The following is a 12,392-nucleotide window of genomic DNA, read 5'->3' on the forward strand; positions in this document are numbered from 1 at the left end:
GTGGAAGCAGCGGATCCCCTGGTGTGACGGTCTTCCCTTCGACTTTCCGGCAAATTCCCACAGAGCCTTATTCTAAAAGAGCAAATTTCCCAACTGCTGAGCATGTCTCGCAGCTGTGTCCTTGGGTGCGGCAGACTCATTCCCGAGTCAGACGGCCATGAAACCTGCGTCACATGTTTGGGCGTCAAGCATGCTGAAGCAGGTTTCAGTGATACGACATGTCCTATCTGCGAGGACATGTCTATCAAGGTGTTGCGGTCACGGCTGGCGACGTTTTTCGGAACTGTTGCCGCCAACCCGCTCGCTTCTCAGGCGAGTTCGGCTGCCGCTTCGGCGAAGTCGACCGCCTCGACGAGCAGCGGGGGTGATATGGGGACTGCTATGGATGTCGCTTCGCCAGCTCCGGCTCGGCGAACCGCCCATACCCCAGTTCGCTCACCTGGTGCGTCCCCGATGGACGGCGGTAGACCGTTCCATAGCGGGCAGACTCGCAAGAGGGATGATGACGAAATCTCTGTCGCGGCATCGGACAGCTGCCTACTGGCATCAGACGGGGACGATCTCTCCGAGCTCCTGTCCACGGGCGGTAGAGCTCGTGATGGGACCGACCCGGAGATGTCGGCCATGCTTGCCCGGGCAGCCGTGAGCATCGGGTTGCAGTGCGTTAACCCGCCCTCCCCGAAACGCTCGCGGCTTGATGAATGGTACCTGGGTACGGGTCGCGGCCAAAAACCGCGAACCACCCCGGTGCCGTTCTTCCCGGAAGTGCATGAGGAGCTCACGAGGTCGTGGAATGCACCTTTCTCGGCGCGTTCTACACTCGTGGGCTCGGCGGCTGTGACTTCCCTGGATGGCGGGGCGGCCCGAGGCTACGTCGACATCCCCCAGGTGGAGCGTGCTGTAGCGGTGCACCTCTGCCCGCAGACGGCTGCCACCTGGAGGGGTCGACCTAGACTCCCGTCTAGGGCGTGTAAGCTCTCTTCGACCCTGGTGTCGAAAGCTTATAACGCCGCTGGACAGGCCGCCTCCGCCCTCCACGCCATGGCGATTCTCCAGGTCTTTCAGGCTAAAGTCCTGAAGGATTTGGATGAAGGGAAGCCCGACCCCACTCGCATGAGTGAGTTGCGTGCTGCCACCGACCTCGCGCTGCGAGCGACGAAGGCCACGGCAGGCGCATTAGGTCGGTCGATGTCCTCTATGGTGGCCCAAGAGAGGCATCTGTGGTTGAACCTTGCGCAGATGGGTGAGGCACAGAAGGCCCGCCTTCTGGATGCCCCCATCTCGCAAGCAGGGCTGTTCGGTGACACCGTGGAGAACGTGGCACAGCAGTTCTCCGCGGTACAGAAGCAGACGGAGGCGATTCAACAGATTTTGCCCCGCCGCGGCATGACCACCCATCGGTCGTCACGTTCCCGAGCGCAGCCTGCTTCCCAACAGCCCCGCCCCTCTGCTGTGGCCCCACCGGTTCCGGTGCCCTCCCCTAGGACGGCCCACCCGAGACGCAGACCCACGCGGAGGAGAGCGAAACCCCGCCAGCGACCCGCAAAGGACTCCCAGCGGCCCTGACGGGATGAACCCAGGGGAAACATCGGGCCCGACGTCGGCCATACCATCGCCGAGTCGGTACGAGGCGCTGCCTGTCGCGTCTCCACAAAGTCCGGGCCCTTTTCAGGGCCCGGCGCCCACTTCCTCGTTAAGAGAGTTGTTCTCCCTGGGTTTTTCTCTCCCACAGCACCCTTCGGCGCGCAGTGGCGAGGGTGGACGGCGCGGACGACTTCAACCTCCATGCGACGTTGCGTCGTCCAGCGCCATCAGACAGGTAAGTCCGCAGAGCCGTCAACCTCCCAGGGATCCGTCCCGGTGCGAGGTGACCGCTCTGCCACCCACCGAACCACCTCTTCCAGGGACGGTGAAGGAGATCATTCCTCTAACACCGTTGGCAAGGTTCTTGGCTGCGTGGCAGACGCATACCAGCCCTTCACGGTGGTTGGATCGAATGATCCGTCTCGGTTATGCGATCCAGTTCGCTAAGCGCCCCCCGAAATTCCGGGGCATTCTGTTCTCCTCAGTACGAGGAGAGAATGCCCCCGTGCTTCGGAGAGAGGTCGCCGCCCTGCTGGCGAAACGTGCGATCGAGCCCGTCCCCATAACCGAGATGTCCTCTGGGTTCTACAGCCCGTACTTCATCGTCCCCAAAAAAGGAGGAGGGCTGCGCCCTATTCTGGATCTACGCATCCTGAACAGGTACCTGCACAAGCTACCGTTCCGGATGCTGACTCAGAAGCGCATCTTGGAGTCAGTTCGACACCAAGATTGGTTCGTGGCAATCGACCTGAAGGACGCGTACTTTCACGTCTCCATTCTTCCTCGACACCGACCGTTTCTACGGTTCGCGTTCGAGGGGAAGGCGTATCAGTACAGGGTCCTGCCCTTCGGTCTGGCCCTGTCTCCGCGGGTTTTTTCGAAACTCGCCGAGGCCGCCCTAGCTCCCCTCAGGGAACAGGGCGTGCGTATACTCAACTATCTCGACGACTGGCTTATTTTGGCACACTCGCGAGATGTGTTGAGTACGCAAAGGGATCTTGTGCTCGAGCACCTAGACCGTTTGGGCCTCCAGGTCAACCGAGAGAAGAGCAAGCTCTCCCCAGCGCAGAGCATCTCATATCTCGGGGTGGAACTAGACTCTGTCCGCATGTCGGCGCAGCTCACTACCGAGCGTGCACAGTCGGTGCTTCGCTGCCTGACACAGGTCAGGCAGGCCACAACGGTCCCACTGAAACTATTTCAGAGGCTCCTGGGGCACATGGCATCCTCAGCCGGGGTAATCCCGCTCGGGTTGATGCACATGCGACCGCTACAGCACTGGCTTCAGAGTCGGGTTCCGAGGACGGCGTGGCACCGCGGCACCAGGCGGATCACGATCACGCCCCGGTGCCGTTGTACCCTCATCCCTTGGGCAAAGTTGTCCTTCTTACGAGCGGGGGTTCCGCTCGGACAGGTTTCGAGGCGCGTCGTAGTTACGACAGACGCTTCCCTGCAGGGATGGGGGGCAGTGTGCAACGGGCACGCAGTAGCAGGGCGGTGGACGGGCCCCCGACTGAGATGGCACATAAATTGCCTAGAGTTGCTGGCAGTTCATCTAGCACTGAGGAGGCTACGGCCCCTAGTGCAAGACAGACACGTGCTAGTCCGGTCGGACAGCACGTCTGCCGTGGCGTACATCAACCATCAGGCGGCATACGCTCACGGCAGATGTCGCAACTAGCCCGACGCCTCCTCCAATGGAGTCAGCAGGTGACCAAATCCCTGCGAGCCACATACATCCCGGGGAACCTGAATCAGACAGCCGATGCGCTCTCTCGTCAGAGGACTCCCCGTGGAGAATGGCGACTCCATCCCAGCGTAGTCCAGCTCTTATGGGAGCGGTTCGGGCGGGCACAGGTAGACCTGTTTGCCTCCCCGGACTCCACCCATTGCCCGCTTTGGTTCTCCCTGACCGAGGGCTCCCTCGGCACGGACGCCTTAGCGCACAGCTGGCCGCGAGACAAGAGGAAGTACGCCTTCCCCCCAGTGAGCCTCCTTGCACAGTGCAAGGTCTGTGCAAGTGCCTGTGCAAGTGCCTGTGCAAGGTCAGGGTAGAGGAGCACCAAGTCCTGTTAGTTGCGCCGTACTGGCCCAACCAGCCTTGGTTCCCAGACCTCATATCTCTGATGATAGCTCCCCCCTGGCCGATTCCCCTCTCGAAGGACCTTCTTTCGCAGGGGAAGGGCACGGTTTGGCACCCCAATCCGGGCCTCTGGAATCTCCATGCCTGGTCCCTGGACGGGACGAGGAGAGTTTAAGTGGCTTGCCTCTGGCAGTCCAAGAGACGGTCATGCAGGCTAGAGCCCCCACCACGCGGCGTTTGTACGCCTATAAGTGGCGTCTCTTCTCGTCTTGGTGTTCCTCCCTTGGAGAGAACCCGCGGAATTGCCTGATCGGGTCAGTGCTGGCCTTCTTACAGCAGAGACTAGAGAGTAACCTCTCCCCATCCACCTTGAAAGTGTATGTAGCCGCTATTGCCGCTCATCACGATCTCGTGGAGGGTAAGTCTCTTGGTCGGCACGACCTGATCATCAGGTTCCTTAAGGGTGCGAGGAGGGTGAATCCACCTCGACCGCGCTCTGTACCCTCTTGGGATCTTAATGTGGTCCTACAGGGCCTGGCTATGGCCCCGTTTGAGCCCCTCGGAGATGCCTCTCTTCCTCATCTTACGATGAAGACAGCACTCCTGACGGCGCTCGCATCCATCAAGAGGGTTGGGGACCTACAGGGCCTTTCCGTGTCCCCGGGATGCCTAGAATTTGGAACTGGTAACTCTCACGTTGTCCTGAGACCCAGACCAGGTTACGTGCCCAAGGTCCCCACCACTCCCTTCCGGGATCAGGTGGTGACCTTGCAGGCGCTCCCCTCCGGGGAGGAAGACCCGACCTCTCATGTGTTGTGTCCTGTACGCGCTCTGCGCCTCTACATTGACCGCACACAGAACTTTAGGAGTTCTGAGCAGCTCTTTGTTTGTTTTGGAAGACAGCATCAGGGGAGAGCTGTCTCCAAACAGCGGCTGGCACACTGGATTGTGGATGCCATTTCCTTGGCGTACCAGTCCACGGGCCAACCATGCCCGCTTGCAGTGAGAGCACACTCCACTCGGAGTATGGCCTCCTCGTGGGCGTTGGCCCAGGGTGCCACCCTGGCAGACATCTGTAGAGCTGCGGGTTGGGCTACGTCCAGTACCTTCGTGAGGTTCTACGACCTCCGAGTGGAACAGGTGTCAGCCCGTGTCCTGCTGGGATAGGGGCTCGGCATCTGGCCCGGACGTACGCCTGCGAAAGCGCCTTCTCCCCTCTTCAGGTGAGTAACGTGCGCTAACTGCCTCCCTGCAATTCCCCCATTAGGGTGAAGCATAGGCATTCCATCCATCACTAAGCACAGCATTGGTAATAGATCGGGCGGAGCGATCTGTTGGAACCAGGTCCAGTACTGGTAGAGTTACCCCTATTTAGGCGAACCCCTATACTTGGACTAGTGCCCCATACGTAGTGACTCCCTTATAGGTAGTCCCGTATGAAGATTTCACGTATTCCCCTCTGGCGAATTGGTGACCTCCCCACCGGTGGCTCTCCACCGGGTTTACTGTCCCCGGAATTGGGTTGACACTTCCGGCATGCGCTCTCCCTATGGGTAGACCATGCCTTATACCTCCACATGTACCTCCCCACGTGGCAGGATGTGGGCTCCGCAACACACTCTTCAAGAGAGGAGTAGTGTTTTTTTCCCAGTGCGGCCCGGAAGGGACCTCGTTACAGGGGTAACGCCACCTTCCGTGATGACCGTCAGTAGTAGCTTCTTCGTATGTCTGATACTGAATCCACTGGAGGATTACATCTCGCGGTAGCGCTCAGTCTTGACTCGCAGGGCCAGTCACTGTCGCCCCGCTAGAGGTCGTAATGCGGCGTAGTGCCGTGGCGTGTGTAGATTCTTCCCCAGTCGTCTCTCAACACAACGTCGAGAGACCGACTGAAGGGGAACGTCTCGGTTACATGTGTAACCTCGGTTCCCTGATGGAGGGAACGAGACGTTGTGTCTTCATGCCACACCACTGCGCCGACCCGCTGCAGTGACGAGAGACACTCTCTCAGGTTCCTCAGCACAAAGGTAAGTGAATGACCGCCGCCATCTTCCTTTTATACCCGTATGTACGGGGCGGAGACTGGCGTGGGCGGGCCATTCGCCAATCCTATTGGCGTTTAGAAATTCCTCTCGGAGATGATAGGTTCTCAAGATCAAACCCCAGTCGTCTCTCAACACAACGTCGAGAGACCGACTGAAGGGAACCGAGGTTACACATGTAACCGAGACGTTTTCTCATGCCTTGCTGTGCCTTGAAGTGTTTTGGTTGGTCCGCTAGAGGGCGCCCTTTCTATATTCTCCAAAGATTACCTTTAAATTGTGACAGTTTTGTAGGATATAGAACACATTCACTTTGTGAATAAAGATTGAAGAACGTAAATTGAAGATTATGTTTTTCTCATCTCTAAAAAAAATTATAGAACAGGAGCTTACTTTCACCCAGAGATGATGTCACACATATGTCTCAAATTATGTTTTGGTTAATAATTGGTAAAATATTCACCAAACTTGCATTGAAATGGCCAGCACACTTTTGCATAACAGCACAAGACTAAATTATGTCCTTTTAATATCAATTAAATGTACTTTTCAATAATGTTGATTAATTGTCTGGTATAGCTAATGCAACCCAAATTGTTAGGGGTTATTTTTAAGAACATTAAACATTTCTTAACAAGCACAGCACTGTTTCTTGGATCTGTAAATGATTTTCTAAATTAAAGCGCAAGTCCAAATATTTCTGACCTCCTTACACTTCAATTACTGTAAATGCAAAAAAAAGATATCACGACACAGACATTATGTCATGGTAATACTGTAATAAACGCTGCTTTGGAAATTGTAAAATGCCTTAATTTGTGTGTGAAACAATGACAATCCTTTATTTTAGGTGTACTTATACAGGAAATAAATTCAATGCCATTGGGATTTAAGATCATGATTATTATCTATATGTGATTTTAAAATCATCTTTGCTTTGGTGAGTTGAATGCACTCAAAGCAGTGGATTCCTTTTATAATCCAGCCAAAAATGAGACGCTATTTAATCAAAGAACCAATAGTAAAGTTTCTCTATATGAACTTTATTTGTGAATATGGTAAATGACCATTCAGATCTAATCAACCGACTCCATATCTTTATCTCTGATCTCTTGATGTTCTTCAGACAGTGTGTCTGCCTCCTGTGTAAAGTTCTGCTGGATCTCGGCGTCGGCCTCTGAATCCTGCTGTTCATCCAGAGTGACGTCTGTGCTCTCAGAAAACTCACAGCTGTCATCCTCGTACGCTTCAAATTGCAGGTGACGTTGGATGGTGAAAGATGCAGCCAGCTCCTGAAGTCGAGCTTTCTGAGTCTTCAGACTGGCGAGCTCGTGGGTCAGAGGCGTCTCGGGCGCCGGGGACGAGCAGGTGGGTTGGGCAGGGTCATCTTGTGTGACCGCTTCTGTTGAGGGTTCCACTTTCTCTTCAGTGGCTTCTGCATCTCCCACCGTCTCAGAAGTGACCGTCGTGTCGGCCGTAGACTTTTGAAGCTTCTCATGCATGGTCTTTCTCTCATCCTGAAGCGCCCTACAGAGCTTCTCCAGTTTCTGGGTCTTCAAGGTCTGGAGTTCAAACTCCTTCTCTTTAATGGCTCTCTGCATGAGAACACGACACGTTAGATATTGGGATGCAGAAGGATGGATGGTTTGAGGGGATGAGCTACTCACATCTGTCACCATGTCGAGCAGAGCTTTGTTACAGCCATCAAAACGGGACTTCCAGCTCACCGCCTCTTTCTCCAACTTTTTCATCTTCTTTGTCATCTGTACGACAAAACGGCACATGAACATGTGCACTAGATAAAACAAGCATGTTATGAAGCCTTGTGTTGCGATGTTAAGAGTTTCTGAAGTGTATGTAAGCGGACAACTTTTGGGCCGATGTCATCAATTGTATTTATTTCAAGTTTGAAATCATTCATTAGTCTTATCATTTAAAGCTTTATTATCATTTGTTAAAGTTGTTCTTTTATCGTTTGTGGTAATGTTCTAAGCTTTGCCTCACAACATTTTAATTCCTGTGTAAATTATGTCACTTAAGATTGGGTTCCGAGCTTTGTAGCGAAGATGCCTTCAAAAGTTCCCATGAACTGAAAGTCATCACCTCAGTATTGTGACGCATTTCCAAGCGAAACAAAATATTAAATGAGAAAAAACTGACATCATTAGTGAAGAATCAACACTTAAGAGCCTAAGAACCTTTTCAGAGTTTGTTTCAAGATTAATGTTATTTATCTATTCATTGTGGATTAAACAGATAAATTGCTTACTGTAGAAGTCGTGATGACAAAGGGTACATTTGGTTACATGCATGGGGACTACTTTCCAAGAAGCATGTTTAATGCTAAAATAATATCTTACTATTGAATTTTGATTAAGTCAAATGGGTTTTATTAACAGACCTAAAGTGAAAAGAAATGTTAATCACATTGATTATATGAACCCTAAAGAATGAGAAATTAAAGACACGCACCTTATCCATGTCCTGTTTGAAGCTGGCATACACACCAGTGCTCTTTGATACTGTTCCTTGAAATTCATCAAACTTCTCAGAATACAGAGCAAGCTACAGGACAAAAACAATCATTTCTATCACTTTGGAAAAAATATGATTTAATCAAAAACAAAGGATGGTAATATTTGATGTACAGTAAATGTACCTGGGTCTTCATGTCCTTCTCTTGTTCTTTCAGATGTTTAACCTGTAGTTTGGCTTCTGTCGTCTGCTTCAGTAACTAGACGCGCAAAAAAAACTTTTAACACATCTTTAGACGCTTTTCACACATGAAATTCCCTCAGAATATAAAACTCACATGTTCCTTCTCTAGTTTGTGTTTCTCCTGAGCAGCTTTAAGCAGCATGTTGGCCTGTGCGAGTTTCGTCTCCTGCAGTTTCTGCTGCAGGTCTCGGTGCTTGAACACTTTCTCCAGATTCTGAACAAACCACAAAACATCTCAGTCTTAAAGGGACAGTTCATCCTTAATATTGAAAAATCTGTCATCGTTTACTAACCATCTAAAAATGTCTGTTTTAGGTTAAATGCAAAGAAAGATATTAGAAAAATTTTATGTTTAGTCAAAATAAAATGGCATAGTCAAAGGTGTCCTCCGTTTACATTCCTAAATATCTTCTTTTGTGTAACAAACAAAAAAGCACAAAACATTTTTCTACTATGATACTCAATGGTGCCTCAGAATTGTCAGTTGAGAACATTTTTACAAATATCTTTCTTTGTGATCATCACAACAAGAAACATGAAAGCATGGCATCGTCCCGTACCGCTTCTCGTTGATCATATTTGGAAATGAGATCTTTGAGTTTCTCAGCCAGGTCGTTGTTTTCTTTGCACAGTTTGTCGTTTCGGCTGCTGTGCTCCTCGATCTGAACCTGGATTCCTGTCAGGGTGGTCTGGAAATGTGTGGTGATTTCTTTCCTCTTCAGATCGTCTTCGCGGCACCTCTGTAGAGTTTCTTCCTGAGCGACACAGAAGCACAACGGAGTTTAATAGTTAGCTGACGTAGATCAACAAACTTGTTTCCATATAACATCATTATTCACCTTTAACGTCTTGTTGTGTCTCTGCAGCTCTCGGCACAAGCCCTCCAGTTTGCTGCGGGCCAGTACGGCTCTGCTGTGTTCGCTCTGGAGCTGATCTTTCTCCTTCAACACCTGGAGAAATTTCTTTTGCAGAAGCTTCAACTGTTTCTCATCAGATCGATGCTCTTGTAGCTTCGAGGTCGGGATGCAAAATGAAAAGAGCACCAAATCAGTATTAACCCGGGATAAATTCCCTAGAAATCCCAAGCAGTCGTTGATGATTGTACTCACCAGTTCAGCATGTTTTTTGATGAGAGCTTCCAGTTTCTGCTCCGGGGTATCCAGTTTATTCAGGCTTTGCATGAGCAGCGTGGCTTCCTTCCCTGTCATCATTCACATACTGTATTTTGGTCACAGGTTGAAAGCATGAAAGGGACATCACAAACATTCCTTGTGAGACTTACCGAGACCTTTCAGCATCTTCTTTTCCAGCTTCTGGTCTTTAGCTTTTCCTGGCTCCTTCTCGTCAGTGATGGTGTCCTCCTCAGCATCCTCAGGGTCAGCGGGTCGGTCGGTCGTCTGATAAGTGCTGATGATGTCCTCCAGCTGCTGACTGAGATCTTCAGTGAGGTCATGAGTCACATCTGTCTTACTGTCACCGTTTGCGGGTTGTGAACCGATCTCCATTCTGATGTGCTCTTCAAACGGGACGGAAGGAATTAATAGGGAAGCATTTACATTGTGAGGTGTGCTTTATTATTAAGTAAATGCATTATGCATCCGTTAAATTATTTTTCTCTAGGCTGTTAAAATATCTGGAACTGGAACTTTTGTAAAGAATTGGATGCTTTATGAAAAATTTTTCCTTTCCTTTTTCCTTTTTCCACTTATTGCCATTTATTATAAATGCATAATTCTCTACAAATCTTTCTTATTTTGTATTATACTGTACATCTGTTTTTGCTCTTCACCATCTTTGTCCTATTTTGTGAAATTTTCTCTTACGTTTTGTGTATCGTTTTTACATATGTGTACATTGTGTTTATATATATATATACTGCATTTGTGTATATATGTGTGTGTGTGTGTGTGTGTGTGTGTGTGTATATAAATATGAAGAGTTTCAAAAATCATGTTTTTTATGATGTTATCATGTTTTATTGTGTTTTCTTGTGTTAGTTAGCAGTATGTTTTTGTTATTATGGCATAAATCAAAACAAACCAACTGCAGTTTGATTGATATTATAGGAATGCACAACAAAAAAACATGATATTTGGTAAATGTAAAAAACAGGGTTGCCTCATTTCTTTATATGTATATATATTAAACATATAATACATTCAGATTTGACTCTTTAATGGTTTTATTATGTGTTTTCATGTTGTGTTTGTGTGTACTTACATTATTTAAAAAAAACTCTTGTGTGCTCTTTCTGATCATGAATTTCTGGAAGTTTCTAATAAGCAAATCACACCTAAAATATAAAAATGCACATTTTAGAAGTCAGATCCGAACACGACATCATCGTGAATCTTCATGAATCAAAAGAGTTGTGGTTTTACTCTTTGGGTTGTTTATCTCTTGAGCGATGGAGTAACTATCTGTCTGGCCCGTTCCTCTGGTTAAATATAGCATCTCTGCTAACTCTTTACAAGCATGCCACATGGCACCTGTTCATGCTCTCTGGTCTATTTCAAGAACACAGACTCTTTATATGGTCAAAATTACTTGTTTGTTGCCAACATTATATTATTTTAATGACTGTTCAAAGTACATTATAATGATTAGATTGCACATTTATTGATAATGCATCATTTGCAAAGGTAAATAAAGAATCAACTCGACTTACACTGAAACCTTCACACATTTCAATGTATTCTTACTCTTGGTAACGTTACTATCTTTTGTCTTCTTTTACCTGCATTGATATTTCAGGGATTCAACAAACACACAAGAACTTAATTCAGGATGTAAGTCTGAAACTATGTTAGTTGTTCCACATATGAGAGAAATGGAAACGAGTTACATTACGCTTTACATTTACTGAACATCACATAATGTTGCATTCATAAAACAGAGATTAGTAGAGATATTTATTAATGTTTAGAGGGAGAATTGCAGAAACACTTACCAGCAGAATCACTGAGAGAGTGAGCAGAGGAGTTCAGAAAGTCTCTGAGCGGCTGTCAGGGCTCCAGAGCAGCTGGGACGGGTGCAGACAGACCTCAAAATAATCCAGAGGGGTCGGGACTTCAGCTGTGTTCAATCTGAAAAGATGCTACACTTTATTCTCAAACTGCTATAAAACAATATGTATATTGTCGCTGAAACCTCGTCTGTCCAAATTTGCTGTTTTTCAGGCAGAGGAAAAGCCCTTTTCTTTTTAAATGATTAAATACTGCGTTGTCAAAATTGAAAAGCACTTTTTAATACTTTTATTAGTTAGATATCTGCAAAACCCAGTGACAAACATAAAGGGTGATTGATGTTAATGATTTACAGCAACAACAAAAAATCACAAAATACGGAGAAAGACAGCTGCAATATTTTTAACAAAAGTATGCTATTCAATGTTGAATTTAGAAATTCTACAAAATGTTACTTCGCTTAAAAAAAGGTGCTTAAAAGGTTCACAACGAGAATAACCTTTTTTGGTTCCACAAAGAACCATTCAGTCATAGGTTCTTTAAAGAACGATCTCTTTCTTAGTTTTTTAAATAACTTTTTTCGCCAGAAAGAACATTTTGTGAAACAGAAAGGTTCTTCAAATGTTATAGGTTCTTAATGGAACCAAAAGGTTCTTCTATGAGTGTATAGCTTATGGTAAGCACGGTATTTGTAGTAAATATATACAAATAGCAATCAATGCAGCAAAAGATTTAGGGTAAAAGATTTTTATAGGGATTTTTCCTATAAACCAGGGTTTATTTTGATAAGTGGAAAGAAAAGATTACAAATGGATGTCCTTAATGTACTTAAACTGACAGCACAAGCTCTTCATCAGCCAATACGAGAGCATTGGTGGTGCAGTAACCGCTGCGGTCATGAGCAGATATATTTGACCTCCATTAATCTCAGTGTGAAAAGCTCTTTTGATGAAGTGTAAGGCCGAGCCCGGCTCAATACATAGCCTTGTGTTTGCATTA

The 12,392-nt window shown here is 47.9% G+C and overlaps 1 protein-coding gene across 4 annotated transcripts; it reads right to left on the reverse strand.

Annotated features, from left to right (window-relative positions):
• Window positions 1–6,731: 6,731 nt before the first annotated feature.
• Window positions 6,732–11,494, reverse strand: txlnbb (taxilin beta b). Of its 4 annotated transcripts, XM_056767662.1 has the most exons (11): window positions 11,378–11,494; window positions 10,648–10,720; window positions 9,710–9,943; window positions 9,537–9,628; window positions 9,267–9,437; window positions 8,988–9,182; window positions 8,522–8,641; window positions 8,369–8,443; window positions 8,182–8,274; window positions 7,377–7,472; window positions 6,732–7,304 (listed from the first exon to the last, which is right to left on the reverse strand). In XM_056767662.1, exons 3-11 carry the CDS (start codon window positions 9,930–9,932, stop codon window positions 6,786–6,788), a joined length of 1,584 nt encoding a protein of 527 aa, XP_056623640.1. In that variant the 5' UTR covers window positions 9,933–9,943; window positions 10,648–10,720; window positions 11,378–11,494; the 3' UTR covers window positions 6,732–6,785. The 4 variants fall into 4 exon arrangements, with proteins under 4 accessions (XP_056623640.1, XP_056623639.1, XP_056623638.1 ...); XM_056767661.1 differs by having other exon boundaries at window positions 6,732–7,472; XM_056767660.1 differs by having other exon boundaries at window positions 9,267–9,628.
• Between the last annotated feature and the right edge of the window lie 898 nt (window positions 11,495–12,392).

This window comes from Triplophysa dalaica, chromosome 15 (assembly GCF_015846415.1).
Source record: "Triplophysa dalaica isolate WHDGS20190420 chromosome 15, ASM1584641v1, whole genome shotgun sequence".
Lineage (NCBI taxonomy): Eukaryota > Metazoa > Chordata > Actinopteri > Cypriniformes > Nemacheilidae > Triplophysa > Triplophysa dalaica.